This window comes from Diadema antillarum, unplaced genomic scaffold, assembly GCF_040938485.1.
Source record: "Diadema antillarum isolate AM-2024a unplaced genomic scaffold, OU_Dant_1.0 seq00000460_RagTag, whole genome shotgun sequence".
NCBI lineage: Eukaryota > Metazoa > Echinodermata > Echinoidea > Diadematoida > Diadematidae > Diadema > Diadema antillarum.
The window spans coordinates 156,351-178,538 of NW_027271431.1; the positions used below are offsets into that span (position 1 = coordinate 156,351).

At 37.8% G+C, this 22,188-nt stretch overlaps 1 protein-coding gene across 1 annotated transcript; it reads left to right on the forward strand.

Annotated features, from left to right (window-relative positions):
- The first annotated feature begins 621 nt into the window (after positions 1-621).
- On the forward strand, positions 622-12,177 carry LOC139733014 (proton-coupled zinc antiporter SLC30A9, mitochondrial-like). The gene is made up of 10 exons (XM_071643857.1): positions 622-674; positions 1,233-1,288; positions 1,795-1,953; positions 2,703-2,878; positions 3,411-3,482; positions 4,165-4,323; positions 5,057-5,171; positions 9,073-9,202; positions 9,797-9,910; positions 11,953-12,177. The coding sequence occupies exons 1-10, from the start codon at positions 639-641 to the stop codon at positions 11,995-11,997; spliced, it is 1,062 nt and encodes a 353-aa protein (XP_071499958.1). The 5' UTR covers positions 622-638; the 3' UTR covers positions 11,998-12,177.
- Positions 12,178-22,188: the final 10,011 nt, after the last annotated feature.

Sequence of the window (22,188 nt, forward strand, 5' to 3'; positions counted from 1 at the left end):
AGGCCTCCCTACATGTGTATTAAGATGCATGGATACTTTTCTTTTAGTACATGGTAATGAGCCATTTACCTCTCCTGTTTGAACTGATTAAAGTTTGATTTGTGAAATCCAGTTTAAATGTGAAAGTTTGCTTTAGATAAGCCTTTGCAGTTATCTGAAAAATAATTATCATGAGATATGTTGAGAACTTGAATGTATAATGCACTGGTCTATTACCTGTGCACCTGTGTAATCCTAAGCCATTTTTTTTCTCTTTCCTATGTAAACGGAAGTATAAGCAATAACCATAATTTTCTTTGCACAAAAGTGGGTAATAAAAAAAAAAAAAATACTGTAAAGATTGAAGTCATGTCATCCTTCTGCTTTGTGTGCCCTCTGAGGATTCCATATTCCTGAAGTACATTGCAGTATCTTGAATGATATCTTTTCTCTAGGGAGGGAATTGTAAAATCACAACCCTTCCTCCACATGGTTTTTAACCCATTCTCCACATGGTTTTTAACCCATTGAGGATGATTCCCGAGTTTTCTTGGGCAGGTATCTATGCAAAATGCATGTTGTAGCAAAATCAAACTGTCCTCAACAGGTTAATACCCAAATTTCTCTTTGTGGCAGATCTGTTTCTCTTGAAGAGGGCTATGAGGGAATATGACCAGTTCTTTGGCAGTAAACAGGTAAAAAGTTGTTCATCTTTAGTTAAGCAATGCTGATTAAAAAGAGAAAATGATTTATAATTTTAAAAACGTAATCAATACTCTGGTGTAAAAGATGACAAGCCATCCACCTTACCACCTCTAGTTTTATGTGACAGGGATTATGGAAAGGTACAGTGATATCACTTCCCGTATATTCATTGCAGTGCAGTAGAATAAATAGACATAGTTTCTGTGCTCAACAGGCAATTTTATTTTTATTATTATTTTCATATTAAGTAACCACACCACTCTGATGAGGCCTTCAACAGGACCATTTGTTTTTAAAGGCCAGGCTTGCATTATTTGTACTGGCTGAGAGTCAAAGCTATACACCTTTTTCTCATCAGATCAACTTAAGATCTTACTTTTTCTTTGGTCTTCATCATCATCACCATCATCAAGTGCACCTTTAACATCTATTTTGAAGTTGTTGATGTTGCAATTTGATACTATGAGAGAAAAGGTTAATTAGAATGAGTTAGAATACCGTCTGGAGTAATTATGTTATTAACTTTTCATGCATTTGTATCATTTCAGGCATCACAGAGCGTGTTCGCTGGGCCTGGGAAAGTTGTCCTTTCAGCTATTGCTATGTGAGTATCACTTATATAAAACATGCCAAGATGGCAGTATCTACCATGTAAATGATTTGATTTTGTTGACAGTGTATCTTTCCAGCCTTCCTCCAAACTTTCTACCTAGGCTGACTGCCTTGTGAGCGGCATTTGGTGATTTCATTCAGTTTTGAATGTTTCCTTAGTTGCCATAAATGGTCAACTTACTTTGCTCTTGCGTCATGCTGGACAAGATCAGGATAATTTTTTTTTTCCCCCAAGGTGGTTGCTATGTAATACTACATGTGATTGCATCCAGTGTTTTGGAATTGTATTGAAGTCACAGTTAGTGGAAGAACCTCTCAGTAGCACCATCTTTGAAATGCCACCAGTATTACCTGCACATAAGTTGCTTGAAGTAATGAGTAGACCCACCTGTCATTGCTGCCAATAAATACAAGTTTTCATCACTATTAGTTGTAATATAATGAGGGGAATTGCTGTTGCTGATTAATTTACATTTGTTTTGTCTTGTTGCCTTTTAGCAACGCCACCAACTTCCTGTTTAAGCTGGTAGCCTGGATGTACTCGGGTTCTTCCAGCATGTTCTCCGAGGCCATCCATTCAGCGGCCGATGTCTGCAATCAATGCATCCTATTCTTGGGCATCCGTCAGTCCATCAAGAAACCATCTCGTGATCACCCGTGAGGATACCCCCCCCCCCCCCCCCCCCCCACATCATCTCATCCCTTGATGATAAGATACCTTGACCACTGAGTACTGTAAAACCAGTCATTCTTATGTGCATTTTAATTCCGCAAATTTCGCGAGAGCCAAGATTCATGAAATTGAAATGTACATGAAAGTTCTTGTGTACACTATATATGCATTGAATGCCGGTGACAATTTTGGGAAATGTCATGCTTCAAAAACAAGGCTGTTGGCTCCAATTCGTGAAAATTTAATGCTGCAAACATTTGTGGTTTTGACAGTATGCCTCTTGATAGCTGAATTGAAGTGAAATGGAATGGAATGGAACACAATGAAATAAAATCTTATTTTACCCTTAAGTTGATGATAGATGTAAATTTTATACATTTCATAAAAGGGATAGATGAAAGAAACTATGGAAGAACAGTTGTGTCGGTAGAGGTTCCAAATGTGTGTGAATACCACAGAAAAATTAAGGAAAGGGGATAAAAGTTCATGAGTGAAATCATACCAGTGATTGGTAAGAAGCAAAATAAGCCTTAAAGTAGGTGCATGGAAGAAGATATAATGACATGATACTCTTTATTGTACTGATTGCCCTGTGAACATAAAGATTAATGTAATGAACAACAACAAAAAAAAGCGAAGATTGGACAGAAAAATATAAATACTCTCTGAACAATGCATTGCCAGACTCCATCTTCTGAACACCTTTTCTGTACTTGCTAAATTTCAATCCCAGATACGGGTACAGCAACCTGCGCTACGTGTCGTCCCTCATCAGTGGAGTGGGCGTGTTCTGTGTTGGGGCGGGGCTATCCTTCTACCATGGCATCACGGGCCTGATGCACCCGGAACCAATCCACGACCTTCTCTGGTCGTACTGCATCCTGGGTGGATCACTTCTCACAGAAGGGGGTAAGCAAAGAGTCTTTTGATGCTTCATCATTTTCTTCCAGTCAAGGTAGAACTTTCATATCTTTTGTACGTGTGTGATATATCTAATCTTTTATTTCCACTGATAATTTTAATTCTAATTCTAAACACGTGGAAAAAATAAAATAGCAACAGAAAAAAAGACAGGTAAAGAATATGAGACATGACTACCAAAAAACAAAGTTACAACATTGCCTGTGAATGACAGATTAATTTTAAAATACATTCAAAAATAATATGTTTGAAAGACAGCAGAAATTATTTCAAGGAATAGCATGCAAAAAGATTAAATCTGTATTATTGTGTAGATCTGTTTCCCAGCCATTTACCTCATTTTGAAAGCTTCCATTCTGTTTGGAAATTTTCATCTGTTATGATATGAAGAATTGTAAGGTATCATATTCTTGTATCATTTTCTGTACAGAAACGATGTAATGATAATTCAATGATGATAAACCAATCATATCAATATTTCTAAATGTTTTTTTTTACTATTTGTCTTTCTTCTTCATAGCCACTCTGGCAATTGCAATAAATGCCATCAAACAGGGTTCAGAAGCAAGAAAGATGCCCTTCTGGGAATATGGTAAGAATTGTACAGAATCGATGTTTGGAAAATGTTGAAGAAAAAAAGAAAAAGTTTGATTGGGTATCCTTTAAGTGAGAATTGCACATTTTTAGCAATGCCTTTTACATATATGTATGTATAAAATAAAGTTTCAGCTTCTTGCTGAAGCTTTCACTAACAAGTGATGCACACAAAAAGTATTCAGATAAGAATTTAGAGACGTTGACCCTGATGCCTTGCACAGGTTGGAAACAAATGTCATGTACCCTGGTATACATTGTGTTGCACACCCCAATAACCCTTGACAGCAACACTTCTTTAGTGTCAAATTCTACTGGTGGTTACAAGGGCACATATTATTCGAGAAGTATGATTAGATTGGAAGCACACACATGCCAGGAAAGAAACAAAAACAACAGCAACAACAACCATAAAACTCGTCCAGATACATTGTTGCAAGACATCATATAATGATCAATTAATGGCAATGATTTTTCAACAAATACTATTGTTGCTTAATACTTGAAGGACATGTATACGTAATTAGATGGCTAAGCAGTGTTTTGCTTGCCAAGATCATACATCAAGTACACTGTTTCCCAATTTTTACATTTGTGTCTCCAGAGCAGCATACATCTTACCAATTTATAAGGAATTATAAAAGAAAACTTGACCCAATTTTTGTCATGGTATTTGACAGTGTGGCGTGCCAGGGACCCAAGTGTGAATGTAGTGTTTCTGGAGGACACTGCAGCGGTCTTCGGTGTCATCATCGCGGCCAGCTGTATGGGACTGACCTCGCTGACTGGCAACCCCATGTATGATTCCCTCGGTGCCATTGGAATCGGGACACTGCTGGGTAGGGTTGATCTTCAAATCATTTCTTCCAGACTATGCACTCACCTCTTTACAGGTTATTGGCTTCTTGGCAGTGCTGAAGCTAACTTTTAATGAACAGAGGTTGTGCAATCCTGCTAAACCTTGCTGCAACACAATTGCCTTCATGTGGGACTGTGACGTATTGTAACAGCTGGGTAGGTCAGGATGATTTACATTGCTGTAAACATGGAATATTTCATTGTGTAAAAATCTATTTTCTTCTTGTGATCCATCATATCAGCATTTACACGAGAATATGTAAATAGTGTGAGTTTCTTAAATTAAATATGTTAAGTTCACAACTACAGATCAGCATTTGCGATCTTAACAAATATAATTTGTACAGGGAGACAAATTGAAGAAACTCACACCTGAACCTGAACCCCTCTGAATAATATCTTTCTGTCATTTAATGTGTAAATACTTGGTTAAGTTGTTTTTCTTTTTTTCCACGAGCAGCTAAAATGTTATGATTATGTATCAGTACAACGTTCAGCCAATTTGATGTATGTAGAAGTTATCTTTGTTGCTGTAGCACCACATACTAATCATGTCAAAAAGTCCACATCTTACAGTATAGCCAAATTTACAAGCATCTCCAATCGCCTGACTACTAATAAGATAGTCAATGAAGTTTTGAATATATCAAGGCTTAACATTAAGGATTTGGAATTATAATTTTACTGTGTCTACATGATGCTTGATCCATACAGGAGCTGTATCAGGCTTTCTGATCTACACCAACACGGAGGCTCTCACCGGACGGTCAATACCGGACGACCAGCTGCTCAAACTCAGTGAGGTCATGGAGAATGACGTCATGATCAGGTGGGTGTACTCTTAGATCAGGGTCAGAGTTCACACTTGGAAGGCAGGCTGAGACCGCTGTACCATGAATGCCTTCCTGTAGAAATGACCTCTGTTGCGACACGGATTGTCGCCCCTACACGGATTGTCGCCTCCTGCTCGGGGCGACAATCCGTGATGGGCGTTGGCGGCACGGATTGTCGCCCCCTACACGGATTGTCGCCTGGCGACAATCCGTGTAGGGGGCTGGCGGCACGGATTGTCGCCCGCCCTCGAAGCACATTTTGCTGGGTAATATCGTTCTGGACATAATCATTGAAATACTAACACATAACTTACATGGCTACATCCATGCAAACATGCCATGTAAAAACTCATGGTGAGGTTTCAAGGAAGTGTGTATGTGCGCGTGCACATGATAATTTAGTGTCCGTTTGTGCGTGTGCGTGTGCGTGTGTGTGTGTGTGTGTGTGTGATGGAAGAATGTGTTTATTATGTCAGTTTTTTGCGTATGTGTTTTTTAGCTGCGCGTGGGGAGGGATACCTAGTAAGCTGTTGCTGGCATAAACATTGATATTGATTTTATCAGCAGCTTTGAATTTGATGAGTTTGTTTGGCAGATTTGTATATGAATTCGGAGTGGAGCTTGCGTGCGGGCGGATGCTGCTTTTCTGCATACGGTCCATTATGTCTTATTTATCAACATTGGGAAATCGTTTCATCAGGAAGGATGTGGTATCGGTTCGGGTGTGCGTCGATATGTGGGAAGGGGGTTACATTTCGTTATTGCAAAAGTTTGTTATTCTGAAGGCTCATTCGTCCGAAGGCTCATTCGTCCGAAGGGTCATTATTCCGAAGGTTCGTTATTCCGAATTTCATTTTTGGATCAACGAACCACTAGGTATAGGGAATTGTGTGTTTCGGATAAATGAAGCCTCGGAAAAAAACGAAACTTCGGAATAACGAACCTTCGTGTGTGTGTGTGTGTGTGTGTGTGTGTGTGTATGTATGTATTTGGGTCGGTGAATGTGGGTGTGGGATGATTTAGGTTTTGTTTAATCAGGGGTTGGTGGGTTGGGGATTGGATTTGAAGAAGGATAGTTATAAATGGTATGACGGATGTTGGTAGGATTTAATATTTAGGATAGATGTAGGCCCTAGATTTGTTTCGGTTTGGGAGGGGAGGGGGTGGTGGGGTTTTTTATGACTGATTTCATTCTAGATTTGTGTAATATATTTGTGTGTTTTTTTTTTATGTATATGCCCTTTTAAGTAAGAAGGTGTTACATGATCCAAACCAATATATTCAAGGAATATAGGTTTGGTAGGGCCCTATACATGTCAAAACTTTCTCGTGAAGAAATTATTAGTAGGGTTGGTCTATAATCGAGTTATCTATGTTGAAGTGAGATTATTTGTGGTATAAATTGACACATGGATTTGCTTTTGTTTCGAATTGCCATTTGTAACTTTTTTTGTTCATGTTGCACCCAGAATGGGTCGATTTATGAATGATTTGAATGAAATCAATAAATATCAAGGAAAAAAGTGTTGAGTTGGTATGTTTGCATTATGAGGTTTGTTTGAGTGTTTGTTTGTATTACGTATGTATTAGCGGTGTGCAATGGCAGTTCGTTTGTGCTAATTAATCAAGTAACGATTGACAATTTTTTTACGGCGTGTGGAAATTATTCGCTCATGCATAAAGCATGCCAAACCTATTCTGGGACAAAGAATAGTGGTATGGACGTTCTAGTTTATAAGACTGATGGAAGAAAATGACTGCAGGGAAAAATGAACAAAGACAAATAACATTTGGGGAGGGTACCTCCCTCGTATGTATTTTCTCTCGGTCTCTCTCTCGCCTAGCCCGCCTCACCGCTGATATTTGGTTGACACACCCATACTATTTTTAGATCAACGCTGGTGTGAATTCTTTAAACACGTGCTCATACACTCTGAAGGCGTTTGTATTGCCACAGTAGCGCCACTATATTCCACATACACACGTAAACATACAGGCACACGTATACACACAGACAAACAAACCACTACCACTATGTAACCACCACACATGCACAGTTTCTACATATTGTATTATTATACTCCAAACACACACACAAACACACACACACACACACACAACAAATCATACACATCACATATCATGCAGCTCTCAATACACACACACACACACACACACACATACGCATTACTTACCAGTCATACCCATCCCACCAAAGCTTAACACCGGAGGAACCACCCCGAGCCCGGGGCGACAATCTGTGACGGGGCGACAATCCGTGTCGCAACAAATTTTTTGCCAACACGGATTGTCGCCTTCGAGGTCAAAAACTGGGAACTGCACAAGCGTCACGGATTGTCGCCAGGCGACAATCCGTGTAGGGGGCAACAATCCGTGCCGCCAGCGCCCGTCACGGATTGTCGCCCCGAGCAGGAGGCGACAATCCGTGTAGGGGCGACAATCCGTGTCGCAACAACCTCCCTTCCATTCCCAGTACTGTAATACCAGAAACATTTGCGGCATGAAAGTTTCGCAAATTGGAGCGGACAGCTTTTTTTTTTTTTTTTTTTTTTCAAAACGTGAGAATTCCCTGAATTGCCACTGACATTCAGTACATTATGTAGAAAAACACTTTTGTGTGTATTTTACTTTTGCAAGTCTCGGCAGCTCGCGAAATTCGCAAAAGTTTCATGCACAGGAGTATTTCTATTTTTACAGCATCAAGACCTTTTGATAACATTACCACAATATGTGATTAGTTCCAGTTTTGTTGTGGTGTTTCTTTCCTTGCTGTACGTCTTTGCCCTGTGGGGAAAGGTTCATCTTTGGTTCTGTGAGACTTGCACAACTCAATGTAAAAGACAGCAATTAACCTGTTCCTTACGGGAACCCGGTATACCAGGTTCCCGTGGGAGCAACTGATATATGGGAACCTGGTATACCAGGTTCCCAAGATGAAGATAAGAGTGCCTACTTTCGAGGCCTAAATTCATGTTTCTTTGTGTTGTAATGCCCAGAAAAATGGGTTTGATAAAAAGATAAGAGTTCATTCTATCACCATATGTTTTCTTTCTGTTGGGAAAATGTGTATATCACAGCATTATTTCCTTCTTTTTCTGATTTAGTTTGCGCCTGCTTTGCTCTAAAACTCATATGAACATGTACATAACGATCAAAGCTGAACTCGAGTAGATTTCTGTGTTCGCTGACCCCAGTCATCCCATTCAAGTGCCCGGTTTTGTGTAGAACAAAAGAGTCTGTGAGCCCATTAGCGCATGTTCCATTCATACCTTGCACTCGATCGATATTTTCATTGTTCAAAGGCACATGCAGTTGACCGTGGAAAGGGGATACATGTACCGCTTGACTGCTTTCGCTCAGGTGGATTACCAGCCTGACCGTTCTCTGTCGACGAGCAAAAAGAATCTCGTTTGGGGGCATTTAAGACACTCAAAGAATTGCGGAAGGAACAGGTTAAGTCAAGGGAGAACTATGTACTTTGCCTAATGAAAGAAATCACTGAAATCCTAGTGAATCAAACAAAAAAGAATGAAGCAAAAACAGAGAGAGACTGGTATATGAGCAACCTGTAGGAGGTTAGAGTGTGAGTTCACTGAGAGAAGGAAGATGTAATAGTGAAACAAGTACAAATGGTGTGAATAAAAGTTCTATCTTCTTTTTTTTTTCTTTTTTTTCCAGAATTTTTGGGAAAAACATTCAGATCAGGAAAGGAAGGTTGAATGAATGAGAGCAAGGCTGAAAATGATGGAAGGGGGTGTTTTGCCTGCAGTGACCACAGACATGTTTTGATGAATTGATGTAAAAAAAAGGGGGGCAGCCTCTCCTTGTTGAACATTACATGTAATGAATGGCCTTTTGCACTCTTTTATGCAATAGGGGGGTGTACGATGTGAAAGCCACTGACATGGGTGTCAACACAATCCGATTCAAGGCTGAACTGGACATTGATGGGGCTGAACTGACCAGGTCCTACCTTGACACGCAAGACCTTGAAGTCCTTCTGAAGGTCAGTGCAGCTTGACCAATGACCATTACTAACAATGATATGCAGCTTTCCTGGAAGATGTCCATGCAGATGTATGGTGCTTTTGTCATGGCAGATTTGAAAGCAACTTATTCTCGTTTGCTACGAATATGTTATCTTACAAATCTCTTTTGGTTGTCAAATGCTCTTCTTTCCAAAAGTATCATTATTTGTACTGTGTTCATGGAAACTTCTTAACTTGTGCTATCACCATATCTGTTGTACTGCAAACAGACGCAACACTTCCAATTACTCAATGTACACACAGGTAAAAACTGAGAAAGGACAGTGACATCTACAGTGACACCAACAAAAATTTTAGATATTTCTAAAATATTACAGATTGTTTTTCTGTTTTGATGAAAACAAGCTGTACAGTGTCACCTGAAGGCTTTTCAGCCTTGAACACAGACTAAAGTGTTTTTCCCCCTCTCTGTTACTGATGGTCACTCAGTTCAACGTGCAAGATTATAAATGTAACCCAATAGCCCCACCATATATCATCTGAAAGTTTTTCAGCCTGGAACTCAGACTAGAATGTTTCCTCTTTCTATTAATGTTCATCACCCATTTCAGGAGATTCAGAACTTTAAGAACCTGGAGGATGTGGAGACCTTCATGCTAAAGCATGGGGAGCGTATCATCGACCAGCTTGGGGCTGAGGTTGACAGGATAGAGAAACTCATCAAGGTGGGTGTAGATGGACACTCCGTTACTACCTCCTTCACCCCCCCCCCCCCCCCCCCCTCCCCCATCCCAACATCTGGCCTCCCCTTTATCCCATATGGTCCTCTCTATATAGATTTTCCATTTCAGGATTCTTGCTTTTGGCAGAGTGGTGTGAACCAAGACGAGATAGCATGATCTTATGTGATCTGATGAGTACACTAATAACATAGAATTTCTTTCAAAGCTCTCATTATCTGATCATATTCATATGTGACCCTGCACCTCAAAACAAACAAAAAGTCGCCAGACATGAATTTTTAGTTAAGACCATATTCTGAAAGAGCAGACTTTAAGCTTTAAAATGATGTATAACTCAAATCAAATGGACTCTCCTAACCTATCTAAATATTGGAAAGAAAGCACAAACTCAGGAAAAGTGTAAACTGAGAAAAGAGGCTCTGAAGTACAGTGTCTATTCAAGCGCTTAATCTTTACCAAACCGTGCTGGCTGTGCGATGAATGGGACAAAAAACAGGAAGTAAACCACAAGAGTAACAAGAATGAAAGGATTATCAGATTAAATTGAAATTAAGCATGCCTCATTAACACATTCTGTTCATAATTGATGCCAACTTTCAAAGCAGTAGCACTATCTTTTCAAAAGTTATTAGAGTTGAAAGTGAAGAGTGTGGACAAGGTTTTTCAGAAATGAAAAAGGGATTCTAAAGACACACCTAATCACACTATTCTACCAAAAATGTTCGAGATAAACTACTAAAAAATCACACTTTCCTGCCCGTTTTATGATACCAAATTTTAGCATAATGTCTAAGAAGACCCGCTCTTTCAGAAAATATGAAAAAGTCAAGTTCGGCTAGGTTGACCCATTTCACTTATTTTTCAGTCCTCACGCAAAATCAGTGTGTGCGACTTTATGTTCGTTTTGAGGTGCACGGTCACATATTATCTTTGAAATGTGCAAAACATGATGATCCAACGATCTGTAGATCATACAGAAGGTATTGCAGGGCTGCCAATTATTGTATTGACTCATATTTACTGTAGTATGTTTCTTTTTTTTAACCATAAATATAAGAAAATATATTTTGAAAATTAGATACAAGCCATTGTTCTCATCTGAAACAGCATGTAGCAGGCTGAGCATGTGCAAATTTCCCATCTTACAAGCAAAATACAATTTTTGCCTTCAAAAAAAAAAGACATCTTTACATCAATTTTAGGTTACTCACTTTATACCATATATCCCCCCCAAAATTACAACAGTACCCTCCGCAACGATAACTTTAAAAGTAGTGAATCAATCCAAACACAATTTCAGGGTATGAAACTATAACTCATTGCCCACATCTTACAGAAAACCCCAATCAATTTGCTTCAGTGGTCAAAGAGAAATGAGGAATTTTGTAGAGCATGTCAAGAATCTCTTCCCTCCAAGTTCTGTCTATTGTGTTCACACGTTACTATGCAGTTCCAAGAGCATCCAAGTGCTAAACTTTGAAGAATTAGACTCATGACCTGCTTTACAACAATCCACATTTCTCTGTGACCATTTCACCAAATTGAATGGGGTTTTCTGCAAAATAGAGCTAAGATGTTATATCTTAAGACCCTGAAGTAGCATTTAGACGGTTTAATCATATTGGGTGTTATCAATGCAAAAATCCGATTGTAATTTCTTATGGGACATACTGTATATACATTTTTTTTCTCTCTCTCTTTCTCTCTGATTGATAATATGCTTTACATATGCCTTCATGTCTCTGTAACATAAATAAACAAAGGAACAGTTTAGTAGGTAATCTTCTGATGCCAGTTGTAGAGTGCATTGTGGAAATTATGAAAACCTAAGCAGAAATGTATTTTGATAATGCCTTGATTCATACCCCATCAATGGCAGTTGCCAGCACAGAATCGAAATCATGTTGCAAAGTTGCAAAAAGAGGGGAATATGTTAAGAGATGTGGACAGTTTCCTCAATCATCCTGTCTTTTTAGTGAATTCTTGCAATTTAATTTGTGTCATTATCTGTCTCTTCCATTCAGGCGACAAATCCGGAAGTGAGGCACGTGGATCTGGAAATTCTGTGATAGCTTTTATTTCTTCTTCCCTCCTTGCTGCTGATAACTTCCATTGCTGAGCTGTTGAATAGCGAGCACACAGGATGAATGTCATCTTCTCTGCAGAAAATCCTCAGGTAAAAACCCTGGATACTTGACTGTTTCTTCTTCCCACCCAGAAGGAAACATCCAATGAAATATACCAGACAAGAGGTGTTTAATCATTTGAATATATTATCTCTCTTTCTTTTATTTAAATTGTTAATTACAGGTTTCTTGAACTAAATGAATAAGAAATACTTTATAGTGTGGGAAATAAAGAGAATTAGCAATTGCAATGCACTTCTTTTGTTATTGGGGTTGAGGCAAATTGATGAAATTACTTTGATAACATTATTGTCTTTTCTCTTTATATATATATATATTTTTTTTTTTTTTTTTTTTTTTTTTTTTTGAAAGACAAGAATCTTCTTGAGAATCTTTCCACACATTTTTGCTGGAATTTCAAATGAAACAAAGGGATAAAAGATGTTTGTCAAAATTAAGAGTAAAAACATAATAATTTATGTAGGAATCAAGAGTAAAAAATAGTATATAAGATGCAAGATAATATTATATTACAGGAGCAGATGTCATACATAAACTTTATATGGAAGACAATGTTATGGATATTTTTGCAGAGAAGGTGAATACTCGAATGTGATCTATTATCACAAGAGCCTGATGAAGTCACAAATTATTGATATCTGGAGTTTGGTAGTTTGACAAATTCTCAAGATCCTATGCTTTTTAGTGATATCCAGTTTGTTTAACTTTATCAAAAAACCATCCCGTTTAAATGGGAAAGGAGCTAGACACCAACAGTGTTTGAGAAAAATTTGGTTTGAAGTTTAGATGTAGTCGAGTGGGCTGTCGATTATCCTTTTCAACACAATGGGTTAATTCATATCACCATAGTAACATATTTCATTAAATCAAACACATTCACATTTAGAACATTCTTAGAACTATGAAATTGGGATATATTGTATTTCAATATCAGACTTTGATTTGTCAACTATCATAAAATGACTTCTTGGTTTGTTTGTTGTTGTTTTTTCAACCAAATTGATATTATTTTCCAGTTTTATTACTTTTTGAGATCTACGACTTTATCAGGGTCATGTGGTGATGGGTCACTGGTGTATGTGTAGTGTACCAAAGTGCGATGAACCTTCAGTTTGCTATATACAGCTGTACTACGTGCTTTCTAAATAAACAAAACACTGTTCACGGTATGTGCTCTGCATACTTGAGGCTATAGATTTGCTCAGTTTTGTTTTTTGTTTTACATTATTTCATTGCAATGAAATAGTTCCTTGTTGGATTTTAATATTCTTCTTTTTTTTCCCCCAAGTGCTTTGACTGAAATTCAGATTTGTCAGTTGTATGTTGTGATGAAGCATGTTGGTGAGTCTCAACCAAGGTTTTACAGTGTAGATATGTATGCATTGCATGCGTGTATTTATCAACTGAAACTCACTACCTGAGATGATAATCTGTATCGGACATACAATGGGCCAGTTTGGGGATGTGTTTATGTTACGTGTATGACATAAAACTTTGCAAACATTTATTGAAGCATGTGAAAGAAATGTCACATTACTCTATAGTTGATTGGACAGGTTGTTCAGTCTTTGTTGAAAGCACTAAAGCTGTTTAATGTTGTGTGCAGTCTGCTCAGGGAAGGGTGGGGGGGGGGGAGGTATATATATATATATATATAACACAGTGCTTATATAGCGCATATCACTACCGTGGTGTCTCTATGCGCTTTAAGGAGAGGGATGAAGTAGAAAGAAGAAATGCAGTGTACAATATGTGTACCATAAATGCAGAACCAAACTCATTCATAATACTTTTTGAACAGAAATGTCTTGAGAGCAGTTTTAAACTTTAACACTGTGGGAGCTTCTTTTATATAACACGGAACCGCGTTCCGTGTTATGCGTAGAAAGGGTAGTAAAAGTTGACTTCAATTATCAAGAAAATAAATGTAAGAATGCATAGGTCAAGAAGGAGGTTAGAACTCATGTTTTTGTTGTTTCTGTGAGGAGGTGTGGGAGAACAAATATATGAACTTATGGACTGTGAGAGGGATGAAGCTATGCATGTACTTCAGCATTTAGAGAATTTATGAATCAACGAAGTATTCACTAAATGTCATGTTTTTTGAAACACCGTTTACAAAAGTTTACTGCATACCATTGGATGGAATAGTACTCTGTCTAACAAGAGTGAAGGATATTTCAAGTGAAAACATTTTATTCAGTAGAAGTCTACTGTAAAAGTGGATATTTTCACTCAACTAATTTTTCGCGCTCGGCGGGGTCAGAAGAGTTTCGTGTGTTCTTAATTCCGTGGAATCAAGACGCCAACAACTGGAACATAATGGCAAGCAAAAATATTCGCATTCTTTTATTTTGGCACTAGTTTCTGGTTGCGTGAAATGCGCAAAAATTTCAACACTGCAAAAATTTCCACTTTTATAGTATAATAAAACTTACAGATTGCATATGAAAAAAAAAAGGACAAAAGTGATCGCGGCATTTTGTGGAAGTAGCAATGCTGAATATCAAAAGGACGTAGCTTTGCTGATGACAATGTATTCTCTGAACTACCAACAAAAATTTATGTCTACAGGGCAACAAGGTATCAGACTAATTTGTTTTTGATCACTTAAAAATATTTTCCTAAACATTTGGCATATAATCTAGAAAACAACCTCAAAACAGTATTACAATAACTTTGATAGGTGTCATAGATTATGGTCTGTCCTCTCTACCATCACTGGAATACGAGAGGGAAATGTTGCAATATGTTGTGGGGTAGTTTCATATTCGTACATTGCCTTTAATGTTTGTCAAGGTAGATGCATTTCAAAATAACCTTCAGGTTTCTGTTACTTATGTTCAGTGTTACCATTATTGGTATTATATTCATATACTCTCAGGATAGTATATGCCCTGTGTGTGCCATGCTACCAAGCCAGTGTTTCAAAGCAAAATTCCCTCGTATGCCACCATTTTTTGGCTCTAAATGTTTCATTCTGATTATAGCTAAACATAGCTCAGAAAATCTACACATGGTCTGCTGCTGTGTTTGACTTGGAGATAAATTTGACTACTGCAGAGGGATGACAGAAGAAATACTGAAATTTCTCTTGCTGAGGGTGATAAGCACAATCAGGGTATGCAATCATGACTTTCTCACTTTAAAAAATTGTAATTTCTAAAAGAATGCACCAACTGACTTAGAAATTCACATGCAGCATGCTAAGACATCAGTAATCACATGTGGTAAGACAATAGCTAATTTCTTCTCATTTACTGTTAATTATTAAAGATTAGTTACCAAAAAGTCCCCCAAAACCCACGTAATGCGTCAAAAAAAGCATTTTACAACTTACGTAAAATCAAGATTTGAGGTCCATATTTTAAGTCTACCCCTATGTGTTTGGTATCAAATTAATGGATTTTTTCCTGGCATTGCTTGCATGCAATAAAAAACAGTGGTTCTTTCAGCTGGAGAAAGTTATAAGGTCTGAAGTCCCATCCTGGTAGGAGTGTAATGCTGGCTTATTTTTGTGACATTGTGACCTTTTAACCCATGCTGTACAGCTATACATGGAGAAACAGCTTATTTTTCTGCTTTTCCTGAAAGTACTGAAGACGCACTACAATATGGTGCGCTGTTTGCCAATAAATGTTCAGCCAGTTTTGAGTTTTGAGCCATTTTCAAATGCTGAGTAAAATAAGTGCAGCCGTTTTTCAGTATTTTCAGTGAGGTATATCCTAATTTGACTGCTTCAAAGAATCTTTTTCCCTTATTGAATATCCTTGTTTTTTAACCATGAATTGTACATATGTAGAAATCTATTGTGTGAAAATTTTAGCAAATTTGAGCAATAGGAACTTATTTTTTTATATTTTTACAAATTGCTGAGCATAAAAAAGTGCGATACACGCCCATGTTATACTGCATGAAGGTCATATGATAAGTGTTCAGTGATCATATTTCAATGCTTGTTCAATTTCTAAAGATATCATAAGCAAAAACATAGTATTTTGGCTTAATATGTCATTGTTTGAGTGTCACAGCTTGGATATCAACTCAAGTCATCATAAATCTCACATTCATTCTTCTATCTGTGTTTACAAATATGAGAATTGATCCAAACACTGTGCGCACATTCAAGGTCAAACTGTACAGATAATTTTTTGATGAAAAATATAATATCTTCCAAAGTACCAGCCCTAATTTCATAAAAATTTTTAATAATGGCCACTATATGTCTGTTACCTATTCCTGAAAGTTTCGCCTCTTCACTCTTTGGCAAAAGTGAAATATGATAAAATATGTAAAAGTGGTTTTATTTGAATTCAAAATAATGCCTACAAAATTGATCATCCATTTCGAGAAGTGAAAATATGAAATTCATTAATATTTTGTGATATGCCATGACTATGTGCTGGTGGAGAATGAAAGGGATATTTATCAGGAATACCTAACAGCAATATCAGATGAAAAAAACATTCTCCTTTTTTTTAATGAATTTTTCTAATATATTAGTCATTTCACTGTAATTCAACACCCCTAATTTAAATGCTAATTTATGCACAGTTTAATGCAAAATTTTGACTCTTTCTTTACATGAAATAAAAATTTGAACACTCAGCTACAACAAACAACAAAAAAAGCATTTTCACCAAGTTTTTTCATTTTTGCCCTGTTACACAATTGCATACCCTGATTGTGCTATTGACCTGAAGTGATTATTCTGATACTGAAAGCAGACTTTGTAATGCGTTGATATACATTGTTTACCTTAGTACTTTCCCAGTATATAAATGAGATGGATTGTAATCCATCCCTAAATCGAATTAGTTTGAAGTTTACTAGGACTGCATGGGTTTAGTGACAGAATATTACGAAAGAAAGTCAATTTGTCTTCTTTCAAATGTGCCGAGTAGTGCTCTATTAACAACCAACATTTCCTAAATGTCCTATTACAGGAGTGTGTTGCATGGGGAGTAGTATGCATACTTGTTATTGCTCATAGAACCTTGCATGCTGCTTTTGTTAATATTTATTAGAGTTTTTATCTTTTTTAAGTTATTCAAGTTCGGCCAATAGTATAATTTTGAGGCGGGCTTTGCTGGATAGATACAGTTGTATTTATAAAAGGGTAGTAGTAAACATCGTGTGGTAATTGCACATTTTATTATTGACAGAGGCAGCCGTCTGTGCATATTTTATCTATCACTTAAGTCCTTATCAAGCATTTTTGCAAATGGCATTTTGTAGAATTATTTGTTTGCTTGTGTATGTGTGTGCTGTCTAAAGCATGAGACATGTTCCTGGGGTCGTAGATTTGGAGGGTATAATCTTTAGCCATTTTCAGGTTAGGAACTCTTGATAAATATCTGTAATTTTTGTTCTTATTTTTGCAGTTTTAGCACCAGTTTATAGATATTTTGTCTGTTTCTATTTTCCCTCCCCCAACTGGTAGCTATTATCAGTGTCCAGATCCAGAAGGCTTACTTTTATCATTGTACCTTCTAGTTCTACCAATGTTGTAGCAGGGTTCAGAGAAGGCGCAGAGCATAGCTAACCATTCAGAGAAAATAACATAGTAAGGAGGAGGGGTGGTCAATACGAGCATTTGATATGTATCTTCTTCAAGGGGATGATCTAGAAAATAGGCAAATGAAAAGAGTGTTCGTGCAACAAACGGCCAGTGGAGAGGCCACTTTCAAACAAACAGGCATAGAAAATAAACAAATATAGGCCTACCAACAAGCATACAAACAAACGGTCTGTATTCTGGTGCTAGAGCAGTCCAGATGTAACTTCAACTCATAATTGTTCGAGATATACTCCGTAGTGAGAGTGAGTTCATTTTTGTGCACTCAGATTGTGTGTCTGGAGGTTATGCCCTGAAATTCTTTGCGTAGTGTGTGTATTCTAAAGTGATCTGAAATCGGTACGTTCGTGCATTGTGAAAATTATGCACAATAATATGCACTATCATAGATTGATATCTGAGGAAGGAAAAGAAAAACCTCAGCATCTTTGCTGAATAAAACATGCCATAATGTAGATGTTACGAACAATGTGTGTACACTAGCAGAGTTACAAATGACGTCATATATTATGTACAATGTGTGTACAGAGTTACAGATGACGTCATTATCAATTTTCCTTTTTTGTATTGTAACAAGTTTAGGTATATCATTAGACATAATTGAAACAAGCGCTGCACACTTGCCTTTTTCGTATACATTGTAAATGCTAGTACAATGTAGTTTTGTAAAGTTCTTTGTTGCCTGTCACTCCATGGTAGAGCTAACAAAGTGTGTTCCGATGTCGAGAAGACACGAGTAAAATTTGCCTCATTTCTTTGTTGGAAGATTTTAGGGATGTAGAAGCTACTACACTGCTGCCTTTGACATTTGTGGCATATTGTTTATTTTCTTGCTGGTGAATTAATACACGGAGTAAAATAGATGCGTATTAATTCATGGGTGTCTTCAATGTTATTTCGCTCCACATTTGTGAAGGATGCAAGTGACCACAATCTAAATCTGATTGCTGATGTGTTGTTTTTTTTCTTTGAAATTTCATCTCTACTTCATTGTCAGCTCTAAGCAGAAATATTGAACTTACTGCTACAGTAGCTATCACATGCAAGGCAATCGTGGTACATGTTCTAACTTAACGTGGATGCACGTGACTGATATATTGTGGGACTCATTTACAGGAAATTAGCACTAATGTCGCTTGTTACCTTTTGCCACTGCAGGGCGCTTTACCAGCTGTCCTTTTGATTGTCTCTTCCATGATGTGTATAGTGTGTGTGAGTAGGTGTAATGCTCGTGAGAAAAACGTTTGCACAAATCTATTTGGTTTTCAGTGTCATAGGATTAAAAAAGAAAGGAAGTATAGGATACCATTTCAGAATTACGTTCCGACAGTCAATCCTATGTCACCAATGTTTCTATTATCATATGAAATGTTTGTTCGCAATTAAGCTGACGAGTAAGAGATGATTTGAATCGATGTCGTTACTAAATCAAAATGGAGCTATGTACGCGTACAAACAATTAACATGTATCAAGCGTAGGTCTCTCTCGGCTCAGCCACAGCAAGTTGAATGGTGTATCGTATATTTCGTTTGAGTGTGGGTGAGTGGGAGCCATGGCTATGGTATGACAGTAACAGAGACAACCCCATCCCCAAAACTTACAAAGAAACTATACAATGTAGCTGTACAAGAACAAACAAACAAACATTGTTCTTTGGAATGCATGAATTTGACGTCTTCGTCACGTACTGCTTGTGAGAGGAAACTTGGTCCGATGTTTTATGTGTAAATTTTTCCTTGTTAATCGCCATCTAAATAATACAGTGTAATCAATACTTGTTGTGGATACATGTATGTAAGACGATTAAAATTCTACCGGAAGAAATCACTCGTGATCCATATTTTGTTCTCTTTAGTGGAAATGATTTTATTATTGCAATTTTTCGTCAGAGAGAGAAAGAGAACATAGAGATACAACGAGACCTCTGCAGAGAAAGAGGGAAAGAAATCTAAGATACAAGAAGAGTATTAGAGAGGGAGACAGAAAAAAAACGAAAGAGCGGGGGAGAGAGAGAGAGGGTGGGGGGGGGGGAGAGAAAACGGAAGTAATGACGTAAGAGATGGAAGGACAGCAAGAGAAAGAGAGATGATGGCCATTTCAAATACTGATTCTGCAACTTCTGACTTTTCGCACATAAATCGCCCAGAAAGAGAAGACAAGTCACGAAGTTGATTTCGTGCTTTTAACCGTAACTCTCCCTCAGCACTACTTGCATGACTTCAGACCTTCGAATTCTAGCCTTTTGTCAAGGCCCTCTCGCTGCACGGTGAAGAGAGCCCAGCTGAGTGGGGTCATGCGCGCTCGGCTGGGCTCGCTTCGCTCGCCCATTACAGCGAGAGGGCCTTGACAAAAGGCTATTCGAATTCCCACGCATGGCCCCAAAATTATGGGCATGTTCTTTGAACCAACTTAATCAAACTCTTTCCTTTTGGTACTTTCGAATTACATCGTTATGCCCCGAAGATTATTATTTTGATGATGACGGTGACCACGCATGAAGCAACAGGTGAAAATACCTGTAAAATCGGACAAAAATTAATGATGCAGGACCTTAATGAAAATGAGGAATCGATTCAAGTCAGTTTGTCAAGTGTAAATTTGTTCTGACCCGATGAGGTACCCACGTGAATGGCGTCACGTTTTCGTCACGAAGACATAGTATCCTTACAAATGACATTCAGACGGTGAGAAAAAAATGTTCAAAGTTTTGAGCAAATTGTCACTGCACATTTCATTTTGTTTAGACTTCCCTTCATTCACCTCAATCCATTTTGTCTTGAATCTTGACTCTCTCGGATCTTCCCTTTTGAAAATGAGAAATCAGTATTACACATACACATTATAAAATTAACTTATGAAAGATGCTGTTTATAAAATACAAATCACCAAAATTCTGTCGTTTAAACGACACTCGCAGATGGCCTCTCATTTTGTACATTGATTTACATTCATAAAGCGTCTGCCAGTGATAATACCCATTCTGCAACATGAAATTAAGATCATGAGTACTCTATTTTGAATAAAAAATCGCCACGCTTGATAAGAGGGTCAAATCACTGCTATCTGTTTTCCATAATGGAAGAAACCAAGTCGATTTCAATGTCATAAAAAACAATCTCACGATAACATGCATATCTCTGAGCGATCGACACAGAAATTAAAGATAAATTGTCTGTGCTGGTGATGAATTATCGGTCTATTTTGTAACTCAATGTAATATTTTAATTTTGTCATTACGTAATATTGCCAGGAGCCCACACGTTCAACTGAGTCAGTCGGTTTATGTGATAGTTAATGAATGACAAATGAACAACAAATTTATCCAGTGTTCTAATCCCTTTCAAAGTTTAACCAATTACACACACAAACAAGGGAGAGATACAGTACATCATAGAAATAATCTCCCAAAGTTAATGTTCGAATGCTCCATATAACAGACGCCGTATTATGGAAAGCCATTTTGTTTGTCCGTCTTCCACCCTAATCTGTCAGTCTGTCGGCCTGTCGGTCTGTTGATTTGTTTGTTACCGGTCGGTCAGTCGGTTGTCGGTTTGTTTGGGTGTCGGTTCGATGGTCAGTCGGTCGTCAGTCTGTCGGACTGTATGTGTGTCTATTTCCTCTCTTTCTTCATTCTGTCGTTGATGTATATTATCAGTCAGTCGGCTTTGTTTGTCGGTCTATCCTTGTGCAAATCTACCTGTCAGTGTGTCGGTCTCACGCATAACAAAAAGACACCAACAAAGGCAAAAACGATATCAACAACATTATGCAAGGAAAAATAAATGCAACACACAGGTCGTCAACAGAATGTATATATAAAAAAGAAAAACGTTCGTGTTGGTTTCAGTATTTAAAGGTCTGGTTTTCGTGGGCGGTTTGTAATTCAGAGCTGCTTATTCTTTCGTCGCACATATCGCCTACATTGTACCGTTAACTTTGTGTCCTTTAGTATGCAGATGTATTAATAACGTGAATAATGCAATTCACGTTCGTCACGAAGCCTATATTTACAGGAGAGCAAAGCACTTCTTCATGTCTGACATGCATGACAAGAAGGAGAAAAAAAAAAACAAGAGGAGAAAGTGATTTTCATTCGCGTATGCTATCAACAAGACTCATAAAGGGAATAGAAGTTTATTGTTTTAGCCGTGGTTGATGTGTGTCCGTGCGTATGTGTGTGGTGATGAGGGCACGCGGCATTAGTCCGTCTCTATGGAACCCTCTTCACGTAGTTTACTTTGCCGAGAGCTTATGTATATATGTGTATATTTATATATTTTTGGGTATTGACCATAGGGCGTTAACATGAGAGTCAGTAAGTCTTGTCGGTCGCACTGCAGGGATGTCAACATCAAAGCCATTAGTCAGTGGGAATTGCTGAAGGAAATCTACAAAACAGTCATTAGTTGGTCTGCATTGCTCAAGGGAAATCAACAGTGGAGCTTTTAGACTCGGTCCGAATCACTGGAAAGAATGCCCACTACACAGTCATTTACTGAGTCCATTTAATAACTGGAGTAAAAATATGCCCATC